At 45.3% G+C, this 24,507-nt stretch overlaps 1 protein-coding gene across 3 annotated transcripts in view; it reads left to right on the top strand.

Annotated features, from left to right (window-relative positions):
- PLXNA4 (plexin A4) overlaps window positions 1–24,270 on the top strand; it is a 418,723-nt gene extending 394,453 nt beyond the window's left edge. For all 3 annotated transcript variants that reach the window (XM_035566562.2, XM_035566559.1, XM_035566560.1), the window contains exons 28-32: window positions 862–1,052; window positions 4,440–4,609; window positions 7,884–8,096; window positions 18,444–18,594; window positions 19,071–24,270. In XM_035566562.2, coding sequence (XP_035422455.1) covers window positions 862–1,052; window positions 4,440–4,609; window positions 7,884–8,096; window positions 18,444–18,594; window positions 19,071–19,166 — 821 coding nt within the window. In that variant the 3' untranslated portion in view covers window positions 19,167–24,270. The remainder of the gene's footprint in view (window positions 1–861; window positions 1,053–4,439; window positions 4,610–7,883; window positions 8,097–18,443; window positions 18,595–19,070) is intronic.
- The last annotated feature ends 237 nt before the right edge of the window (window positions 24,271–24,507 follow it).

A 24,507-nucleotide genomic window follows, 5' to 3' on the forward strand; every position in this document is an offset into this window, starting at 1 on the left:
AAGACACAGTGACCTTTGAAAAGGAAGACTTAAGGGGGGTTAATTTCTGTTGGATTTCCTTAATTCTTTTGCCGTTTGATTTTTCAGGAGGAGGGTGTGAGGAAGAATGCAGGGGGAGGAGAAGATGTAGTGGGTCAGAAGTGATTGTTAATTGCAATTAAGAAAACAGCATCCAGAGAGAAAAAAAAGGATATTCCACCTAATAATTAATATGTAGAGATTGGAAATGTATTAATGAGGCTGATGCAGATCTTGCTACAGAAAGGTGCAACACTCTTCTGTTAATTATGGTTGGAAAAGACTCAATCTGGAGCCTTGCTGGAAGGTCAGAGGGAGGGGAATGCCTCATGCCATCACTCAGAGGCAAAGGGAAACAGAATCCAGAGGATGATGGAGTCCTTGCAGAGGAAATAAGTGTGGGCCCACCTGGGCTTCTAGTTTACTTCCTATCAAAACAAGATTTTGGAGCAGATACTGAAGAGGATAGTGGGGTAGGAGTTATTGGGTTGCTTTGATGCCATAGGAGGAATGGGAGGCAGTTCCTCCTGAGTCTGGATATGGGGAGATAGGCAAGAGGTCACATCAGTTACATCAGTATGACTGAACGTAAAATGACGTGTTCCCTGGCCATAGGGCCAAGAAGCTTGGTCTGGTATGGCTAACACTCCTACGGGTAAAACAAATTAAACCTACCCATACTGGCTACCACAAGTAGATGGTACTGTCCCCAAACCAGTCCTGGGCAGTGCCTGACACTAACAGTGCTAGTCCCTGATGAAGAACTTCTATCAGGGGATGTGTCATTAGCATGTTTCCTTGGTGAAACCCATTAACCTAAGACACATGCACCTCTTTTTGCAGAAAACATGATCCGTTACACGGGCAGCCCGGACAGCCTCCGTTCCCGCACACCCATGATCACCCCTGACCTTGAGAGTGGAGTCAAGATGTGGCACTTGGTGAAGAACCATGAGCATGGTGACCAAAAAGAGGGTGATCGGGGCAGCAAGATGGTTTCTGAGATCTACCTGACAAGGCTACTTGCCACCAAGGTATATGGTTGGGATGGGGAAGAGGGTGAGGAATGGGATTTTAGAGGCTGCAGTGGGACTTCCTGCAGACAAGATATGAGAGTCTGCTCAGAGGGTGCTAAAGGGGATATAAAGAGAGAAGGTCAGAAGGAAAATAGAGCAAGAGGAGTGCAAAGACTTTAGAGAGCAAAGTCAGGAAAGGGACATGAGAAGTCCAAATGGTAGAAAGAGAGAAATGATAACTTCAAGTGTACTGCTTCTGGTACGTCTCGGCTGAGGAGGATCAAGAGGTGGGGATGTCATGAGCAAAGGGAGTGATCAGTGAAAAATAAACAATAAATGTGTGAACAAACAGTGACAGTAACAGAAGCTAAGGGCTCAAAGAGAGCTGGGATTTGGAGAGCAATGAGGAGTGGCCATGGCCATGAGTCTGGTGGAGAGCGTGAACACAGGGGTAGGTATGTGCTGGTGTTCTCGATGATGGCTTGTAGTTTGAATCAAAACTGAGCAAATGAAGAATCAGGGCAAGAATGTGGCCACATCCTATCTGTTCAATCCACACTCCCCTAAACGCTAAAAACCAGCCTCCTATGTGTGTGCCTGCCACAGCCTGCAAAAATTCTCCAAGGACGCAACATGTTAGTGCTCAGCATAACTAAGGATGCTACACTGTGGCAAGGGCACTTGTATAAGTGGAGATCACTGAAGGGGAGGGGCTTATAACTTACTGCAGTGGACTTTGGGTCTGTGACAGCCACAGAAAGTGGTTTTCTTGCCACTGTCTGCACAGCAACAGCTCACTGTCAGTCAGCACCATTCTGTCCCTTCCCTAGGAGAGGAGTGGCTGGCTCTCATTGCAGTTGGCTTCTCCCAGGCTTTTAAACTTCTTTCATCTCTTATCAAGACTATTCTCCACCTATCTCTTCTCTAAAGGCTCTACAAAAATGTGGGCAAAAGCAGTCGTGTGATTTTACAACTATTTGCTCTTCCCCCCTGTGGATCCATCATTGGTGGTGCTTTCCTTGGAGAAGCCTGCGTTAATGAGGAGACTGCAATGTTCTTCTTTTGTGCCCCAGCAGGGACCAGGGCAGGTGGGGAGGCAGGCACTATAATCAAACAGGGTCCCTTTACAATCCTGCCATCCTCCTGCAGTGCAGAGCATCCCTGTGCCTGAATCTCTGACACATGAGTTATCTGGATGCATCTCAGAAGTCGAAACTGCAGCTGTGGCTCAGGTGTGGCTAATCACAGCATAATCTCACCCCATTCTGAGCAGGGTTAAACCAAGCAGCAATCAAACAGCCTGATCTTCCTCCTTTCTCTGAAGTTTTGACTATTACCATTTCCTGTCAGGGTGTCAACAGGCACAAACACAATTACATTTATTCATTCAAACCTGAGTTTGCCCATCAGACAGCTCTCCGTTACGTGCTTAAGTCCTACCATAAGTTTTAGTTGCTCGTTTGTTCCTCAGCCTATGGTGTCTGACTCTCCCTGCAGCCTTACTCCGTCTCTTTGCGTTGCAATGAGATTCAGACACAAAGTGGCTTTGCCTTTAGCCTTGGAACACTCTCAGCTCCATGGCATTAAGATGCTTTTATGGATCACACAACGTAAAAAGAAAATGGTGCTCCCCAGGGCCAGGGCCCCAGCTGGTGTAAAAGAGCAACCATTGGACCAGTGCTGATCTACACTGTCTGGGGATATGTCCCTTACCCCACCACTGAATTGCTTTTGCTTTCTGTTTCGGATCACAAACTCAACACTTTTTTTTCCTTTTTTTTTTTCTTTTTTTCTGAAGACAGCAGAAAAGCAGCTGCAAAACTTGCACAGCAAGAGAGAGAGCAAAAAGGCTGGGGGTTTATTGTTTCCCCTCTTGGGCTGAGCAATATTCTTTCCTCATCATGACCATTTTAGGGGGGAGGAAAGAGAAGAGAGACCAATTGCTAGTAATACAATCCTAGGGAATACTTAGTTAAACTGACAATGATTTTTATTCTGTTAAATCCCTGACCTCCGAGACCTGGAGTCTCTTGCCTAAAAGCCTCAGAGGTTTTCTTTGTATTTGTGTGGGTGGGCATGTAGAGAACTAATTCCCTCCAGAAAGTGAACCTGAGGGCAAGTTCTTCCATGTCAGACCAACAAGATTTCTCCTCAGGGGCTCTTTCTGAGTCAGACATACTGCAGGGATTATTCACCCTGTAGGAGTTCACACAAGCAAAAGGCACCTCTGTTTGTTTCCCAAAGAATAAATCAAGTGGTGAATCAGCAAGAGACACCAGCTTTCTAATTAAGTATTTGTTAGCGCTATGTAAACTTGTGTCGCTCTGGTGGAACCTGGTGCTTCATTTCTAGTAAGGAGGAATTTCTTTCTTGGGTCTGCAGAGAAAGGGAAGGCTTTTATTTTTCAGCTGAGGAAAATCTGTGTATCAGGAAATGTTTATTGGAGGTTTGATTGATTTTTGGTTATTTTAGCAGCCATATGGTTTGTTCACATGTAAGTGCCTGTGCAGCTCTGGTGACAGAGTAAGGCTTTACAGGTTACCACAGCTCCTCAGCAGCCCCCTTGTCCAGGCCTGGTCACCCTCTGCTCTTCCAGCTCTTCACGTCCTCACTGAAGGTCAACTGTCCTCATCATCTGGCCAGGGTGGTTCTTCTGGATCTGGAGTTCTCCTCCCAGAGTAGCCTAAGGACACCGCTCCAATCTCTGCAGTGGGCATTAGGTCTGCAGAGCAGTACTTGACCCGTTCAAACATTGTTCCTAGGGCTTGTCTTGGTCCCATGAAGATGGGTAGTAAAAAACAAGGAGGCCTACTGGAATTAAGATGAAATTGTTGTTATTTATTATGCTACTTACACATACAGGACAGCCACCTTCTCCAGTCACTGTTGTCCTATTTGTCCCAATGACACTTTCTGTTCTCCTCTACATTCATCTGACTTCTATTCTCAGCTTAAGAACAGGCCCTGGATGAAAAACAGCATAGAAAATGGCTATTTTTTGGCTGCACCAAAGCAGTTGAGTATAGGATGCAGGGGAGAGAAAATTCAGTGGGAACAGACAAGCACCATCCCATCACCATATACCTGAGATGGGGATAGGTATCCCACTACATCTCAGCCACCCTCCCTGAGTGCTAGTAACAGAGAGGACAGGTAATATCTTGACCTACCCCATTCAGCTGTTAAACATAAGTAATGGATATTATGAAGATGCAGATGTCTGCTTAAAGACATCTGGGTTGAAATTTCAACTCATGTCACATTTAAAAGCTGTTAAGTGGCTCCTGCTTTTCAATATATTTCCTGAGCCTGATTTACAGGTATACTCTGTTTTCAGTGGGATACCATAATTCATCATCCTCTTCCTACTTAGCATCTCACATTCTTCTCTCCTTCTCCCAACAGGGCACTCTCCAGAAATTTGTAGACGACCTCTTTGAGACCATCTTCAGCACTGCTCACCGTGGCAGTGCGCTTCCCCTGGCCATCAAATACATGTTCGACTTCCTGGATGAGCAGGCTGACAAGCACAACATCCATGATCCCCATGTGCGGCATACCTGGAAGAGCAACTGGTGAGTGGGACAGACCAGTGCAGCCTGGTACCAGATCCTGGACTGGAAGGGGAAGAGGTGGATGTATCATTTGGGATCTAGATTTGGGATCCAAGAAGGCCAAGGGCATCCTGGCTTGTATCAGGAATAGTGTAGCCAGCAGGACCAGGGAGGTGATTGTCCCCTTGTACTCAGCTCTGGTGAGGCTGCACCTCGAGTGCTGTGTTCAGTTTTGGCCCCTCACTACAAGAAGGACATCGAGGCCCTGGAGCATGTCCAGAGAAGGGCTACAAAGCTGGTGAAGGGCCTGGAACACAAGTCCTATGGGGAGTGGCTGACGGAACTGGGGTTGTTTAGTCTGGAGAAGAGGAGGCTCAGGGGGGGCCTTATTGCTCTCTACAACTACCTGAAAGGAAGGTGTGGGGAGCTGGGGGTCAGCCTCTTCTCACAGTGATAGGACAAGAGGGAATGGCCTCAAGTTGCACCAGGGGTTGTTTAGGTTGGAAATTTGGAAATGAGGAGACATTTCTTCTCAGAAAGAGCAGTCAGGCATTGGGACGGTTTGCCCAGGGAGGTGGTGGAGTCACCGTCCCTGGAGGTGTTCAAGGAAAGGTTGGACGTGGTGCTTAGGGACATGGTTTAGTGGGTGACATTGGTGGTAGGGGGACAGTAGGACCAGATGATCTTGAAGGTATTTTCCAACCTTAATGATTCTAGGATTCTAGGTGCTGGGGAAACTGAGGAAGCTGGCATGGGGTTCATCATGGCAGGTTCAATCATCCCAGGCTGATGGAGAAGTCAGATGTACCCAGAACCTATAGGGTGCTATCAAGGATGGAGTACTTTGGATATAGATCCCAGTATTACATGGAGATGCTAATATTTTTGAGGGACCTCATGAGGATATAGGAGGAAAAATTGTCAAGTATTTAATTGCTGTAGCATGCAGGCCCATAGGGATCTCTCGGGATTCATGGAAGAGTATTCAGCATTGCTGTCTTCATCTGCAAAGGGAATTTGAACTCCCACTGTAGTCAGTGGGGGCCTGGAGCTCCTTTTGGTTGCCCAGAGAGGCATCTAGAGACTTTTTTTTATACAATGTTTTAAGGTGTACCACAGGGAATGTGCACACCCACAGGAGACTTGTGCCCTCCTGGGCTGGCAGCTGGGGGCCAGAAGAGATACCTTAGAGAGTCTTAAAAGGTATTAAGTACTTAAAGGGCCTGAAGTTGGATGTGAATCCCCTTCCGAATGAGTGACAAAGGCTGACATCAACCCCCTGCTCTAGCTGCCAGGCAGTGGTCCCTCTTTGTACATGTAATGGGACAGCAGGGAAAAGCCAGGATTGGTGAAGAGAAAAGATCTTTGCAGCACCTCTCTGCTGAGTCTCCCTGTTGGAAAGAGACCCCTGGGGAATCGTTCCCTCCCCTTTCCCTGTGTAAATACAGGGACTATAAAAGGAACAGCAGAGGAGAGCCATGGGGCTCCCAGCTCATGCATTTTTTTCCTTTTACCAGCCATGCTGATGGCAGATCGTCACAGTGCAGTGACATAAAAAAAGAAACCCCATGCACCAAAGAGGCTTTCAACTAATGAAACATTAGCATATTATTAACATTATCTGCGGCACTAATCTAAGGCTGATTGCAGCCACTCAGAATAAATGAGCAAGAGGTTTACTTAAGGGGGGAGGGACAAAGGCAGAGTCTGTATGTGTTGCAGGGGGGGATCAGGGGCAGTTTGAAGAAATCTTTTCAATCAGATTAAATTAACTCCTACTCACATCATGGGCTTCATTATTCCCAGCTAGGGATATCGTCCCACAAGCCCCTCCCCACAGCTCTGCATACATGCAGCCTGTGCTTGTACTCGCTGTGGCTGTCCTTACCATCCAAACAACTACAGAAGAAGTTCTTAACTCATCCACCTCTTCCGCCAGCAGATGAACCTCCACTCGCAACCTAAAAAGCTTCCTTCCCACTCCTCACATCAGGTCTCATTGCCAGCATCTCCCACTCCTGAACTTCTGCCCCTTCCCTAAAGGATGTTGTTTGGCTGATAAGAATATCTGTGTGAGGCTTTCCTTACTTTTGGTCCATGATTTTGCTGGCTGAGGGTAACACAATTTGTTTAGAAAAATATGGTACCGTTTCTTAGTGAGGACATGCTAAAATGCCTGCTGTGACCTGAAAGGCACCAGACGTGGGTATGGATTGTTTATGGTGCTGTACACACGTAAGGGTAATGAGAAAATTGGATAAACTGAGGAATTTAGCCTAAACATAAGGTGATTTTTTTTTTTTTTAAACTGAAGAATAACCTTCTTGGGAAGGTACAGACACTGATGGTAGGATTAACAGTCTGCCTGGCAGGAAGACAGAGAGACAACTGGACTCTGGTATCCGTGACATATCTCAGCTCCTAGGCCACAGTCATATGAATGTCTTTGCCCTGACACAAAAGAAAAAAAAAAAAGCTTGAGGCAAAGGCTGGATGTAGATGCTTCAGGACATCTCACACAAATGAAGAGCTCTTTTGAGTATAAGGGGTGGGGAGGGAGGAAGGCTTTTGAGTTGCAATTGGAATAGCATTTCCACAGACAAATTTTCATTTCAAAGGTTGCAACACTTGTTCCCCGTTCCTATTTTTTCTCCTTGAGGCAACAGGGTTTTCTCTGTCACATGGAGTCTGCTTCATGCAGAATGTGCTACAGGGGTTTGGGCTTGAGTTGTGCAGCATGACAATACGTGGCATGCACAGCACAAAATACCTGCCATTAACACTCCCAGGCTTAGCCTGACAGCCTGACAGTTGTACCTACCTTTTCTTGCCCTGGATTTACTATGAGGCCAAAAGCCAAGTGTACCAATGCCTAGTGTTTACCATAAGTTGTGTGAATGCAATGTCTATCTATTAGCTAACAGTAGCTTACATTTGCACCCTACCATAGAGAAGTTAGGAGATATTTTCATCATCTCAATTCTACTTTCATTAATATAATCTCATTAATTTATGTGCAACTCCAGTAAGATGACATTGACATTAGGAGTGACAAAATCTGGTCTGCAAGGCTTACAGAGACAAAGCTAACTCCTGAGCTGACTCCACCACCATCTCAAGAGCCCTGCAGGGGAGGAATTTATTGGAAATAAATGACAAAATTGAAGCTTATTCCAGAATCCCTATCTCCATGCCTAGATCTTTGATTCCTATACACCAGTCAGCATTGTAACACCGCAAGACAAAGCTTTTGAACCATGCAATTACTGACTCACCTCTTCCACCCCTCTTGCAGCTTGCCATTACGGTTCTGGGTGAACATGATCAAGAACCCCCAGTTTGTCTTCGACATCCACAAGAACAGCATCACAGACGCCTGCCTCTCCGTAGTGGCTCAGACATTCATGGACTCCTGTTCAACCTCAGAACACCGTCTGGGCAAAGACTCCCCCTCCAACAAGCTTCTCTATGCCAAGGATATCCCCAGCTACAAGAACTGGGTGGAAAGGTGAGTTTTAGCTCTAGAAACAGGAATGGAATAAGCAAGCGGTAAAATGAGGCCCTGCTTCATGGATGGAGGTAAGTGGTATCCTTAATATTGCTTTTGGTAGCTGCTTCTGGGCTTTTTCTCTTTGATTATTGCCCGAATAGAAAGCTCTCTGATAGACATTTATTCCCACGTGCCTTACAACAGAGGTAGAAATTTAATTAGAGGTGTGAACTGAAGGTGTTTGCCATCATTTGATGCAATCATCTCTTGAGGAGAAACTGTTGAAAGAGAGAGGTGGAGGAAGGAAGGGGAGGTGACTGTGCCTGAGCCCTGTGAGCTACATGGGCTTCTCAGTCATCCCACACAGACCAGAAGAAGTGGTTAATTTCTCCCAACATTGTTGTGAATTCCCACACTGCCTGCATCCCATGCATCACACAATTATCATCCCTTACTTTGAGTTCAGTGGCTTTCCATGGCAGCTCTTCTGTGCTTTGGATGAGATGTCATAGTGTTCACAGGCTGATGACTGAAGCTCTGCAGGTACTTTCTGAAAGGTCAGAGGTCTTTCTGAACATTTTATCCACAACTGCAAGAACCTGTAGAAACTACTGCACAGAAGGACAGGGTCTGACAGATCTACTCTATGGGGAATACAACCAAGGCAAGTATTCCTGCAATACACAGGGGCTTCATTTTCCCTAAGATTTTCCACAGGATAAACTATAGCACATCTTGTACTCCACTCAACAGGATGTTGTCTGCTGGAGCAAGCCTTGTAGAAGTTGATCTGTGCTTTGTTTTTCAACGTGCCACATTTGCCTGGTATTATGGACAGGTTTGGGAACTGCACAGCTGGAGAGTGATTGCTGCTCTGTAAATACAATAATGGGTTTATCTTACAGATCATTTCTGCACAACGGCATCCAGTTTTCAGCAATGATTTGTCTGGATGACTTCATAGGCACTGTCTGAAATTGATACCACATCATGCAGGTGATATAAGACCTCTGCTGCTGTAGGCATACTATGCTGTAAACCAGCCTATTTCCTTTGGTGGAGAAGGTTTTCTCTCATTCTGTGAAAGCAGGGCACAGCTGATCAAAGAGCTCTGTACCCTAGTCAGCATGAGGTGAAATTTTTACAATAATGCTCCCATTGGTCTCTGATTTGTCCGGACAATTATTTTTAGATGTGGTTAAACACGTCTGCAAATGTCGTTTCTAGGCAACCTGTAAGGCTCTTACGAGCTACCTTGCTTAATTATGACCTACTTCTGGTACTGTGTCCAAGTTTCTTAGTATGTATTGAGGTTGATTGCTGGATTGACCTGGATAGGGGGAAAGAAATGTTTGAAATTTATTTAGAAACCATAAATTTGCACTAACAGTGACCCAATGGCATCGTACTACAGACACTATTTAGCAACCTGTGAAGTGTTTCTAGTTGGTGGGTAGTTTCTTACATATGTCCCTGATTTTATACCTTTGGAGACGGCACATTTGAGTGATGAACTGAGGTACATGGGTGAAGAACAGGGTATTTCCTCATGCAAAGCCATTTTTTTTTTTCTGGATAAACAGAAAGTGGCAGGGTTTTCTGTTTGTTTGTTTTGTGTGTGTTTGTTTGTTTTAAATTTATTTTTCCAGTATTGATTTCACTTTAAAACTTTTTGGAGCTCAATCTGTTTGCCCAGTGATCTTCGGCAATATGTATTGCATTTCCCTGGAAATTTTCCTGAACAACAAACGAGGTACATAAAACCTCCTGCTGCTAGTAAAGAACACTGGATTTCTGGGCCCAGCATGTGCTGGGTTATTATCTGTACTGATGTCTGAAAGTTTGAACTGAAGCCCAAGGGGAGATGGCGGGGTTTGGAATATGGTTAGAACTTCTGCCCTATTAATACTTTCGTGTGTCAATGCCACTGACTCAAGGCACCTGGATGCTGTTGCAGATCAAAGAAAAACTTATTAAAGATGAACAGAATATAATTTCAATTCTACTCTGAGTTAATGAGTTCCTTTTCTCCATTCTGCAACTGTACTTTGAGGGAGTTATTCCAACTCCAATGGCTTCCAGTGCTGGTTTGAGTTATTTCTGTAGTCAACGTCAGCTGGAGACAGCATCATTCAAGACCACTAGACTTCTTCAAAGACTGAATCATAAGATAAAAAAGATTTTCTGTTTGAGAGTTTAAGAAGTGGTTGAGTAAATCAGAAGAACCTGAAATCAAATGATCTCCTTTGATGAAGAAGAATCTGTAAGAGGGCAATTAGTCAGTGGTGGTTTGTAACCCTACTTGAAGGCACTCCAGAGTAAAAGCCAACTCCTCTCTTTTAACGTGCTTGTTGAGATAGTACCTGAGCTGGGCTGCTCCAAGCAATCCTTTTGTAACTATTGGTTTCTCAGTGTGGAGTGTGCCTTTAGGACTCACAAAACTCAATGTTGGGGATTATCTTGACATAAGAAGTAGCAGAGAAAGAAGCAGGCATGGGTGACAGTACGTACCTCCAATTCAAGAAAAAATAGATTTCCAACTCTTCAGAGTGAAACTGTGAAACTCTCCAACTCTTCAGAGTTGGAAAGGACATAGATGCAGTTTCTGGCCTCACCAATGGTCTTTCTTTACACAGTAGTTAATAGGAGTTTGATTTTTTTTTAAATTGAATTTTATTTTTTGGTCTTTTTTAAAATGCTGTTGGGACCAGAGCTGGACTCTGCCTGCTGAAGCAAACCCACTGAGACATCCTGACTTTTGCAAAAAACAAGTTCAACATTCAAATACACAGGCAGGGCTCTTTCACTGTGAAAACACATGACTAAAAAGTACCTGCACACAGCCACAACTTGGGATTCCTGCGGCAGAAGATGAGGCCTGACAGAGGCAGAAGAATTAACCCAGGAATGGGAACAGGCTATTTGGCTTTTGTTGAAGCCATGAAGAGTCAGTCTGTGGTCCTAAAACAAGGTGGCAGCTTTTCAAATATCGTAATCTGGCCTATTGAAAGAAGAGGAAAAGAATGGGAATGATAGACCAGATTCTCATTTGACTTCTGTTAGTGAAACTCTATAGGCTTTGCTGAATTTACATTAGAGCAGCTTCAGATCTGCATCTTTTCAAGTTTACTTCAAATGTCCCCTTTGAGGCTAGAAATCTGGAGAACTTGGGAGCATTTGATGCAATCCCCAAGCAATACAAAGGGGAGCCGGTTCTAATTGGGCCTGTCTCATTAGCATTCAACACCACACTGAAAAGATGACAAAGGGCTGTGGCTGACCTTTCATTTCTCTCCATGTTGCCAGGCTTATGATAACACTTGTTTGAACTTCATTAACACCGTTTAATTGCCTGCATCACAACCAATACGATGCTTCTCTACCGAAGCCTGGCATGAAGGCAGGAATATGGGAGACTGAAAAGGGGCAGAGGACAAAAAGCAGAAGCCAAAGAGAATTTCCATTGCACAGGTGTGCCCAAAATACCTGCAGTGCTGCTAGCAGAGGAGCTAATGCTTTTTTCTCATCCCTGTGGGTACTCGGGCATGCTTTGGCTGCTTAATGTGCCTTAAAAATAGCCCCTTAAAGAAAAGCTGGAAGTCAGAGGAGACATTGCAAATATTATTAAGACTTCGAGAATCTTCCAGTCAAGAATGTTCAAAATAGGCTTGATAGGTTTGACAGGTTTCAGACTAAAGGACATTTAAAGCGACTTCATCCATGGAGTTCAGAATTATAACATCTGCAGTTTATTGTTAACCTGAGCACAAACACTACCTGCCCTAGCTACTGCAACCCAGAGCCTGGGTTTGTGATGCCTTCTCCTTCCTTTCCTTTAAGCAACCATGGTTTGCATGGTGTTAACCATTTGACGTCAAGGTCTTCAGCTTGTTAGAAAATTGTGAGAGTGTGTCTGGACGACACAAAATGGATAGTCCGTCTCCATTCGGCATCTAAAACCTACATCTCTTGTCAGCCTGTGGTATCAGGACTCTGCAGTCAATAAATGGTGTCCTCCAATATAGTGTTTGTGCTTTCTGTTGGCCATTTTACAGCTACTTTTAAAGACAAAGACAAAATGTACTGGTTTAGTACAATAAAGGTTATACACTGCGCACATCCCAACACTGTAAGTTAGTGAGGTTTTTAGCAGGTACATTGGGGTGACCTTTTAACTCCAAGGGCTTTAGAAGAGAGCATCAAATGACAGGTGGAAATCCTGGCTGTACTTTCAGAAATGCACTTTTCTTCATCTCCTTTCCCTGAGAGAAAGAGGGCTCAAGATACAGCATGCCAAGGGTCAAGGGGAGAGGGTGTTGTCAGTAGAGATAATAAAACACAGTGCTGGAAGAGTCCTCGAGAGGTCAACGTGCCCGGCTCCTGCCTCAGGGCCGGATCAGCTCTGTCTCAAGCCTTCCTGACAGATGTTTTCTTAAAGTCCTCCCACAACTGAGCCTCTGCTCTCCTCGGGCAATCCATTGCTGTGCTCCCCTTTCCTTCCCATCTGAATGTATTCCCTGATGGTCAGCCAAAAATCTCCCTGGCTTTAGTTAATGCCCGTGGATCTCATTGCATCCCCAGGGCCATGGGGTACAGCTCGTTCCCTGCCTCTCTGCAGCAGCTTTTGTTGTGCCTGAAGGCTGTTCACCTGTCTTCCCCTACTTTTTGTCTCAAAAATACCCCTGATATTTTCCTACTGCAGTAACACGCTGCTCTCACACAGTGCAGTTTTCAGCAGCAAAGATGAAAACGTGTCTGTGCTCAGAGGGTACAACCTCAGACCCTTGCAGCCTCTGCACTGAGACGATGATGGACAGTTTCTTCTCACAGAAAAACTACCTGTGCATTGATTCATTCTTCAGCCATTGACTCAGTGCAGCCCACCCATCCTCTGCCATTTATTGTGAGACAAAAAAAACTGCTGGAAAAGCCATGCACATGCAAAAGTAAAATCCTTTTGCCTAGCTGTCATGCTGTTCGTGCCAAAGTCCAATTAGTGTCCAGCAGCTTGGCCTCGAACCTTTCTGTGAAATGGGATCGATCTGGAGTAACGCGGTCCTGTGGCTCCTGTAGCTGAATCAGCACAAACACGGAAGGTGCAGCTCAGATGCCTCCCAGCAAACTAAAACTGCCTTGCCCTGCCAACAGAGGAACCAACAACGTGTCCTTGCACTGCTTCACTTCATCTCATGAAAGAGCTGGCCGCTAGGATGTTCCCAAACTTCCCTTCAGCCCTTCCCTGCTGTAGCAGTCCACTGGATCCCTTTCATACGTTTCTTCCTCCTTCAGTGGTCCGGATACAGCCGGCTATTGCATAACACTAATTATGTTATTGCTGTAATTGCGTCTGCCGTCTGCAGCACATGGATTCGTTACAAGCTTTTCATATGCTAAAAAGATTATTAATGAGTGCAGTCCCAACCCAGGACAGCACAACAACAGCCATGACAAAAAGATCTTTTGGAAGGCAATTAGCTCCATGCTAAGCTGCCTAAACCATGGCCCGTGCTGGAAAATTTCAGACTGGAGAGGAAGCATTGGCAGCACAGCTTTTCTCTTCACTTTTGATGAGTTAATGAGTTGCTGAGTGGCAGCAGGCACAGTTATTCTTGTGAAACAGCCCCACTGAGGAGACTTGCATGGCTGGTAATGAAGATGAGCATTCACCCTGCCCCTTGCCTAAAGAGAGGGCAAGATGTATTCCCAGGTCACTGCTGTATTGCTTCCTTAGGAAAACAAAACAAAACAAAACAAAACAAAACAAAACAAAACAAAACAAGAACTTCCCAGGGAAAGTTGAGGATGTTTAAGGAACAGGAACTGAGGCTAAAAGGGGTCATTACTATACACCAGTGCCGCCACAGTACTTCCCCATCTGTTGGTGGCAGGTGAAGGTATCGGGTTCTCCTGCTCAAGCCAAGAGGAGGTGAGCTGCTGTGCTAGTGATACCTATGAAGTCACATCCTGTGATCTAGTAATCCTCCCATCATCCGTTTGAGTTGCTGATGTGCTTCAGAGAAGGTTGTTACAAATTCCCCCAAATTTCTGAAGGGTTTCGTTGTTTCTGATGTCTGATGAACAAATTTTCCTGGCACATCAGAGGATAAGCAGCCTCGAGTTAAAAGGTCTCCCCCCTGTGATTCAGGAGAAGCTCTGGTGAAGCTGAGCTCCACCACGCCAGTGTCTCAATCCCCCTCCACAAAAGAACAGGGGGAGAAAATATGATGAAAAAAGGTTCATAGGTTGAGAAAAGGACGTGGAGATCACTTAACAGTTAGCATCATGGACAAAACAGACTCAGCATAGGGAGATTAATATAATTTATTGCCTGTCACTAGCAGACTAAACAGTGAGAAACTAAAAGCAAACTAAGAACACCTTCCACCCATCCACACTTTTCTACATCCTCCCCCTGAGCAGCGCAGGGGAACGGGGGCTGTAGTCAGTCCCTGACGCTTCATCCCTGCCGCTCCTTCACGGTCCCTCTCTGCCCCTGCTCCCTGTGGGGTCCCTCCCACGGGATGCTGTCCTTCCCGAACTGAGCCTGCGGGGGCTTCAAGAACTGCTCCCACACAGCTCCATACCACGGGGTCCATCCACCAGGAGCAAACTGCTCCAGCACGGGTCCTGGCTCCTCTCTGCCACGGGGCAGCTGCAGGACTCTGCTCACAGAGGCCACCCCTGCAGCCCCCCCACCAAATCCTTGCCACATAAACCCCATACAGTATCTAAGTCTCTCCTGGAAACATCTGGGTGAGGGTCCACCAAAGCTAACCAAAACTGGAGTACAGAAGAATGAGAAAATCTGCAGCACCAGGGCAGCAAGTGGTGCACCTTTGACCAAACAGTCATCATCTACTTTGGTTTCTAGCCCTTTATCAATGAACCTAGTGACAGGACAAGGGGTAACAGTTTTAAACTAAAAAAGGGTAAGTTTAGATTAGATATAAGGAAAGTTTAGATTATCTAATCTAAAGGAAGACATTATTCACCATTTGAGGCCCTGTCCCAGGCTGCCCAGAGGAGCTGTGGCTGCCCCATCCCTGGCAGTGCCCGAGGCCAGGCTGGATGGGGCTGGGGGCAGTCTGGGCTGGTGGGAGGTGTCCCTGCCGTGGCAGAGGGGTTGGACCTGGATGTCCTTTAAATTCCCTTCCCAACCTGGTGGCCATCAGCTTAGTTGTGCTCACAGGAGCAGTGTTAAAGAACATCTTCCTTCACATTTCAGCTTTAGTGTGAGCGCTGTCAGCCACAAGGGCGAAGGCACAAGCAAGCACACAGACAGCCTTGCAAAGGCTGGCAGTGAAAATTCAAGGACCTCTGGGGTTTGGTGACAGCTTCATGGTGGTTTTGAAGGCGTTAGAGGTATGTAAATGGCAGAGAGGCCCTAAGTACCTCTGAGGATCCGGGCTCAAATAGAAGGTAAATAAAGACTCAGCAGGGATGTTGTCATCTCCGTGCCAGGATGCTTTAATATACACATTTATAATTTCTTTAGATAGCAGAATGATGGCTTCATTAGAAACACTTCTGTATAAATAAGTCATTTGCCCATCGCAGAGTTCTGGTGGAAGATTATATGTCTTCTTCCTGTATTAGCAGCCAGGTTTGATTACTGGTACATGCTTTTTTTTGTTTGTTTGTTTGTTTGTTTGTTTGTTTTTCCTTTTATTTATTTATTTTTTTCCCAAACACACTTTCACAGTATCTTGGTTTGCAGTCTTAATGGGAACTGACTGCTCAGGTGTGTGATGTGGCAGACTCAGGGACACTTCGGTATATATAGCAGCAGATGATGGCCTGTGAACCCAGCACATTGAAATCACAGCTTGAGAGTTTGTCATGGCTGGAGAGATCAGGAGGACCTGAAATTCAGATCATTGCATCCTGATCTTCCCTCCAGGGGAGCACTGTGCATTGCTCTTTGTTGTTCAGATGGAAATTTCATGCTGTTCGGAGCATCTTTCTGCAGAGCTGGGAGGAGGACTGGGGAGCTTTCAAGACCCTTGTGAGTCACAGACCCAGGAGAGCAGTGCTACCAAGTGAAAGGGAGAAGGGAGAAATTTGGAGAAGCAGACAATCTGTGCCCGTGTTTCACTTTTAAAAAGGTCCCATCCCCTCACCCCCTCTCCCATCACCATTTGAAGGAGCATTTCAGCTGGTTGTCAGAGCCAGACTGACAAACAGAGCACAGTGGCTGCTGCTTTCCTCCACCAGCCTTATTTATTTCTGTTGTGATGTAATCCCCTTCACTTTTCATTTCACCCAGCAGGAGGGTGCCTATGCAATATTCATAAGGAGCTGGGCTCTTCTCCATGGGCTCTTCTCAGGCACCATAAATCAATGCATTTCTCTGCATTGCAGGCTCTTTTTTTTTTTTTTTTCCCCACAAGTCTATTAAATGTGCTATTGCACATGGATGTAAATTCCTTTGGGTGCCAAGGCACACCTTGTGTTGTGGACTCCTTGGTCCACAACAATGTGCTTTGGCCTTGAGGAACCTGAAACAGCATTCTCATGGATGCTAGCAGTCCCTGACACTTTACCTTGTCAGAAATGCATGCAGAATACATTTGATTTTGTCCAGCAGCTGATGCTGAGAGCAGTTTGAGTTTTCTGGGACTGGTAAAGGCTGAGGAATATCTATTCTTCCTGCTCACCAACTCCTCCTGGAGGTGGTTCTGTAGGACAGGTTCTCATGGGGTTTCCAGATGGCTCCTTCCCTCCTAGACAATTGTTCAGGGTTTCTTGGGTGTTTGGGGGTTAGGCAGTTTATAAAGCAAAATCAAGCTCAGACCACTCATCACTGGGCAATAATTAGAGCATGGGACTGAATTAGGCTGGGATTTGGGGCTTTTCCTGAGTCCAGAAGACAAGAAGCTTGTACATTGAAGGAAGATAATGTTGCGCATACTGGAAGATGCTGTACAGTATTTGAGGTTTGCATGAGATGTTGTGATGAACCAGAGTCTAGATGTGGAAGCAATCAGGCTGGAAGACCATGCACAGAGCAGGGAGAAGGACCTCTGGTTCCTGTGCCTTTCTTGAGGGCTACATCAACCCTTCTGTCTGCAAAACCAGGGTAACAACTGAGACCAGCCCACGGCAATGAGGATGGGACTGTGGGGCACAAAACCACCCTGAAGCAATGCTGGAGCCTTCCGATGTGAAGGAGTTTCCTCCCAGCCCTCTTGCACTGTGTTCTTTTTCACAGGAGACTTCCACAGCTGCCGATCCTGCTCAGTCGTAGAGAGTATTTTCCCACTTGTATGTCTGAAGGATCCTTATCATACAGCACTTCAGCATCCAATTTCTCTGCAGTGGAAGACAGCCTCCATCTCAGCAGGTGTCCCAGTGCTGTTTACAGGACACCTGTCAGCTCTTTTGGCTCCCTGTCCCCTCTGCCTCCTAATTATAAAATTGTGGATTGCTGCAGCTATGGGCTTTTTTTCTTTCCCTTTTTTCTTTCTTTTTTTTTCCTTGTGCACAAAATGTCAAATTGCAGAAATTAAAAATGTAAATGATGGCGTCTAATTAACCAGTTGACAGCGGAGCACAGCTGCGAGTGACAGTGACTGATTACCTTCTGCAAACCTTGTCCTCCAAGACCTGCCTTACCCAGGGGACGAAGGACATCGAAAATAGCAACTTCCTTAAAGAGACATTGCTCTGCTGATGAAATCTGATGCGTGGGCAGTGGTTCTGGGGTCTCCATGTCCTGTGGATAAAGCCCCAGTCCTCCTGAACGCAAGGGAAGCAGATTTTTCTCCAGCCAAAGTGGGGATGAGGATATTGAATCTTATTGATACAAACTATGATAAGGGGCTAGCTTAAAATTTGAGGTAAAAAGGATGTGTTGTGCAGCACAGGAGTTGCTGGGATAGACTGGATTGAGTGGGGGAGGTGGATGATCTCAAAACGCATGCAGATGTAAGTGTGTGGGGAGCACAAGCAAGCCTGAAAGGCTTTTGGTGTATGGGGGCAAAATCTGGAACACTAAGAGGGCAGCAAGATTAGTGGGACTTCTCCATGGGACTGGAGGCAGTGTCCTTGAATGCCTGAGAAAGGAATCTGGCACCAAAAGGTACTGCCTATTTCATTGACAGCATGGAAAAAATTTACTGGATGCTCTTTGGGTTTTCAGTCTCAGAATAGGGTTGACTGACTGCAACATGCATCTGTTATTCAAGAATAACGGTTCAGTCTAATTTGTGTTTTGGCTAAGTCATCTCCTTCGTTGTACAAGAAGAGCATGGCAGGGTATATCGTTGAGCCTGAGAGTGCTAAGTGTGTCTTTTGTCTTTATGGGTTTAGTTTTTGACTTACTCCTCTCTCCCCTTAAGAAATACCTGTAATTCTCTCTTCCAGGTACTATTCAGACATTGCCAAAATGCCAGCAATCAGTGACCAGGACATGAACGCATATTTGGCTGAGCAGTCTCGCATGCATATGAATGAGTTCAACACTATGAGTGCGCTCTCAGAGATATACTCCTACGTTGGCAAGTACAGCGAGGAGGTAAGAGCCTTGGAAGAGCGAGGAGAAGTTGTGTAGGTTGTGTACAAGTTGTGTAGGCTTATGTGCCCAGTGCCATTTACAGTACCAATACCCTAAAGCATCCAAGAATGGTCCAGCAAACATGACAGAGGAGTTAAAGGTGACCAGCATGGGTGTTGAAGACCAGGTGAGGTGCCTTAGGACATCTGAAGTGGTATGGCAGTGAAATAAATAAATCTACTAAATAACTGATCTTCTAGATGAGAATCCACTTGATCTGTTGCAATGTAGGGGTTTGCATTTAGTCACATCAAGCCCAAACCGCCTGTGTAATTCCCTGCTGGCTGACTGACCTGTGATCTAAGCTAAGTCTGGGGCCCACCTGTAGGGAAAACTGACCCTCATCTGCTGCTGTAAGATTCCAGACTCGGTCTTTTTGGAAAATAAATTTAAAAGAGCCCTGTTACTTCTTTCTTTCTTTCTTTCTCTTTTTCCAGATTCTCGGAGCCCTTGATCAAGACGACCAGGCTGGGAAACAGAAACTTGCCTACAAACTTGAACAAGTCATAACCCTCATGAGCATAGACAGCTGAGAACTGTCCTGCCAGGGACACCCTGGGAGGGATAAACCAAGTCGTGCCTCACTCAAGATCATCATCTTTACCAAGTGCAAGTTTTGATTGGCTGTAAGCAGAGACACCTGAACAGCGCTCCTCTCTCTCTTTCTCTCTTTCACTCTTTCTCTCTTTCTCTCTCTCGTTTCTTTCTCTTTCGAAATCTGTGGACAAAGCGACAAATCCCCAGGGGTTAAAAGAAAAAGACTGCAGAGGAATCTTGGCTCTGGGGACATCGAGACATTCAGGTGGAGCTCTTGTTTTCACAGCTTCCCCTCTGCCTTTGCCCTAGAGAAAAAAAAAATATTCCACAAAACAAAACAAAACAAAGCAAAACAACAAAACCCTCCCCCAACATCGCATCATCACTCTACAGATGGGAAACTGGGAGGTCACCTCTGTCATGCTGCTTTAACTGCCCTCCTAGGGATATAACCTCTGGAGTGGACATGGAAAAGAACTCAGTATTACGAAAAGTCTCCCCAAGGGGAAGGCAGCCTGCCTGCCGGGATCCTGGAGGGTAGGAGAAAATCAAGACCCTCTCCTTCAGAGCCATTGCAACTCTATCTCTTGATAGGAACCCCACTGGGAGAGGAACCCCAAAGCTCCCCGCAAAATGCCACAGCTCCGTCCACAGTGGGACCGTTGTGGCTCTCATCTGCCTGGGCAAAGTGGTGTTGCTGCTCTCTCGGGGCAGGAGAAGGGTCAAGAAGGGAGGAGGAGACCGACGCTCCCCCGCCCATGTGTTTCATATGGTTATTCTTATTTTTCAAAGAGACCTGTGTTCCCCTCTGTCTTTCCCATTGTGTCCTGTTGGTCGTAGCACTGCGGCAAAAAAGTGCTCTCTCTGCTCAGTGGCATCCCATTGGTGGTGTTTCTGTTCCTTCTGGCAATGGACAGCACAGCATCTCCCTTGTCCCCACCTCAGCTTGGAAAGCAAGAGCCACAAGTCTCAGTTTGTTCCAGACAAGGAGCTTGGCCTCAAAAACCAGCCAGAGGGTGGTTTTTTTAATTATTTTTTATTTTTTTTTAAGATGTTTGTTCTTTCCATTTTGTTTCCTCAACTGAAACAAAGCTGTTGTTTTCTTGTGGTGGAATATCAGAAGGATACTGAAGGGCTTGCCGTGAAGCAAGGTGGTGCATACGACTGATGGCAGAAGCTTCCTTCAACACCACTCCGAAGAGGAAATGTCATCACACATCTTGGAAGGAAATCTTGGAGGAAACCCAAATGAAACACTGCAAAATATTCTTCTATCTAGATACTCCCAGTCAAACTGCATGTATTCTGGAGAACTCTGACCGATTGTAAGCTCATTTGCCTTTTGGTGCCACTTCCTGGCCTTTGCTCTTTTCCTTTCCTGGAGCCAGCAAAGCCTTGCTGAAGGCACAGTTGCCGACTGGGAAGGATTTGCTCTCTCTTTGCACTTCCAGAGATCACTGTCACCATGGGACAAGGGTGGGTGATCACCCTGTTCTCTCCTCTGCTCAGCTCCTCCAGAAGAACTACACCTCAACCTGTTTCAATGCCCACCAAGTAGGAATGAGCTCCCGCATCTCTTTGGCATTTGGCTGGTTATTTTTTGTACAACTGCCAGCCTGTTTAACACTGTGGTTCAGCACAGTGGGAGAATCAGCCCTGCAGAGCCTCAGGGGAACTGGAGAACCTTGTGTCTGGTATGCCACGGAGGTCTGCGTTCATCTCTCCAGGAATAAATGGTGCCCACTAGTAAGTGGAGGAGTGGCCTCATGCCACAGAGGATTAACCCTCATCCATCCTACACCATCCTCCGAGCCACAGCCTGGATTTTCTTTGCACCTGGAGGGCGGAAGGGGTAAAGACAGGGTGTGTAAATTGATTACGGAATGAGTGTGTTTGGTTTTATTCATGCCTCTTGCTAGCAAACCCGAACCTCTTCAGAGCAATGGCACGTGAGGGTGTGTAAAGGGGGCTGTGGTGCAAACAGCAGTCAGTTAGCAAGCAGGTTGCGTTCAGCCGAACAGATACACACATAAGCAAGTCTTTCTAAAACCATGTAAAGAACAGCAGTCCAAAATTTGGTGCGTGCGGGGAGAACATCACAAGATTCACGTTGAAACAGCAAAACTTAGGGACACGTCTTGGTTTTAAAACCCCAGACATTTCTCTCTTGATTCTAATTATTATTATTTTGTGCGTGTGCGTGTGTGTATATGTGTGCGCGTGTGTGTTATTTCCTTTTTGATTTTGCTTGCTTTCTGTTTGATTGCTGAGCTGACGGACTCATCATGCACCTTATGGACATCTCAGCATTTTTAAGAGGCCTGCGCAATGGGGATGATTTGGTTTGGTTGGCTCTGCCGTGGTTTTGTTGACCCATTTTTTAATGTTGGCGCATGTTCCAGATCCATTGATTATGGCTGTGAAAGTGGGGTGGAAGTCCCACCAGAGCCAGCGGTAAGGAAATTACAACAACAACACAAACACAATATTTTTTATAAGTACATAAAAAGAAAAAAAAATTAAAAAAGGAAGAAACCAAAGGTTTTGACAAACAAAGTGCCACAAGAGATAAATATGGACCCTATTGTCATGCCTTGTACTCACAGCTGGATGGTAGGAGCCTGAGGACAAATAGCTGGCTTGGAGGGAAGTGGTTATGAGTGATGGGCTATACTGCCTGGACATGCGCACATGAAAAGAAGAAGAAGCTGTTAAAAAAAAAAAAAAAAGTGTCAAAGTGAACTGGTGTAATCCTGCACTGTTACTGAAGTCAAAGGAACACCACAGGGGAAATCTGGGACTCACCCTGTTTCTTTTTGATGTTTTCAGGGCTGTGTTTTTGTTTTATTATTATTGTTGTTTTCCATTGTCACTGTTTTATTTCTTCTTGCTGGTACGGAGTTTTTCAGCTGTAAAATATATATATATATATATATATTTCAAGGAAAACTTGAACACCTCAGAGACACTGAGAATGAAACACTTTGGGGAAATGGGAAGTGCCATGAGATTGGTATCTTAACCCTTCCCAAGTCCCCATTTCTCTCCCCCATCCCCAGGATTTGAAAGAAAATGTATATTTTGATTCTCTTTCATCTCCTCTTCCTTTTTCTTTTCCTTCTTCAATTTTTTTTTGATTTGGTGCTTGAGCTGGTTTTGGTTTTCACTTGGAAAAATGTGCCAGAATTGTGATGTCAGTGTGTGGGCTTTCTCCCCTGTCCCATTTGGTGTCCTTCCCCTTTCCATCCACTGTCCCAGCATCCCCCCCAGTCTATGAGAGGTCTTGGCATCTTTCTTCTCAGCCTCACCTGTTGAGCTAACTATTTTTTTAACTGCATGTACAATTAAATGACAATTAAAAACAATGACACAAACAGAAGAATGAGCCCTACCACGACGTGAATGAGTTTTTTTCCTCTTCTTTTGCCTTGTTTCCCCCAACTCCTCACTGTTCCACAGTTGACCAAAAGTGCTCAGTGTGAGTGGCATTTCACACTGTTTTTCCAGTTACACTGAGAGAAGAGGAGCCAAAGTCCCTCGAAGTCTAACAGACAGGTTCCTAATATTCAGAACATACCAGATGATAGGCTGATCTTTGTGAGTTTTTTGTATTTTTTTTTCTCAAACATTACAATCAACACAATGAATGCTGACGCTTGCAGCACCATCAGAAATAAGGAAATGGAACGTGTGAAGACTACTTGTCATTCTGCTGAAAGAGCTGAGATTATTTTTTCATTGCAGAGTTTGCTCTGGGAATTGGGGGCTGGATTTGAGGAACAAAGGTGAACAGTAATGCTGCAACATGCTCTTTATGAGTGTATTCACCTATCAATGACACAGTGAGCTGAGGCATAACCCATCATGCCATCGTGTCACATGTTTTTTTCAGACTGAGCCTCCTGGTAAATGGAATTTTGGGAAAAGTTGTGTATTATCTGGAAGAAGCTGTTAGAGATTGGTAGCACTTGAACAGACAGCATTTGAGAACTAGGGAAGAGGAGAAATGCAGACTCACAAAGGCATCTTCCTCTCCTAACACATAACAGTCCTTCTTTTCCTACTCTTCACTCTGCCCTGAATATATTTGATGGTTTGGTCATCATGGCATACAACAGCCTTGTTCCATTGGGTCAGAGGGCTTCAGCCAATTTTCTCCAGTGGTAGCTTGGTAGCTTCACCACTGCAGTTGTCTTGTCATGCCACTTCAGCACTGGAGAACATAAATAATTATTATAACGTAAAGAGGATTTACAAACAGAACTGGAGACGGTATTTGTTTTAATTGAGATATGATTACCAAAGTTTCCAGATCTTGTGCATTATCCCACAGGGCATTGTCCGCATTAGAGGGAAAAAGATAAGCAGATCACATTATTATTATTATTACTTTTAATAACTCTGTTGAAAGCTGATAAAAAGAAAGCTAGGAGTTTGGGTGCTACTCTCACTTTTGAGTCACCAAACACAAAGATCATACATCTGCTAAATTCTGGGATATCTATGATGTAACAACCCAAGAAAAAAAAAATCAGATAGTATCAAGAGAAAAATTGTTTAAAAGTAAGCCAAAATGCAAAATTCAGATCTGTATTTCCACAAGATGTGAAGAGCTTTGAAAGGAGATACCATTTACCATTGTGTGGAAGACTCTTCCAAAGGAAGTCTAGAAACCTGAAAGGACTGAGTTCCAGGGCTCCTCTTAGTGGGGCATCCAGCTGGCTCCACAAAGGACCCTCAAGTCCAAGGACCATCTCATACCAAAAAGACAACCCTGGGCTACTAGAGATGACCAGAACTCCTCCCTCACATCACCACGGCATCGATAAAACAAGTCATGCTTCATTCTCCCCATCTGTTTGTAGAAGCTCATGAAGCAGATGCATCTGATAGCCTGGAGAAATGGTTTGCTGCTGTAAAAGGAATGACAGAGAGGAGGAAAACTGGTCCTGCTTCCCAAATTCCTGGGGTAGGATCTAGCGTGCAAGAGTGCTCCTCCATAGCAATCTGTTGTTTTCCAGGTGAGCAGTGGCCATTGCTGATAGGGGAAGATGCCATGACCAAATAAGCACTTAACTATAACCCCATCAGTCCCCAAAAGGTGGTTTTAGTCCTTTCTTCTCCTTGGTTCAGCACGCAGCTGAAGGACCTGGTCAGAGGTCTTTCATGCTCATAAAAATGTGCATGTTGTCCGCACCAGGTGTGTTTTCTTTTTCAGTGGCTCACCAAGAATTGCAGCCAGGAGCCCCATTTTATATATCTCCCACCCTTGAATGAGCAAATCAGTACAAAAATCCAGCTCTTGAATCAGTGACGCTGTCTAAACTCTGCTAAGCC

The sequence above is a fragment of the Cygnus atratus genome, chromosome 1 (genome assembly GCF_013377495.2).
Source record: "Cygnus atratus isolate AKBS03 ecotype Queensland, Australia chromosome 1, CAtr_DNAZoo_HiC_assembly, whole genome shotgun sequence".
Classification (NCBI taxonomy): domain Eukaryota; kingdom Metazoa; phylum Chordata; class Aves; order Anseriformes; family Anatidae; genus Cygnus; species Cygnus atratus.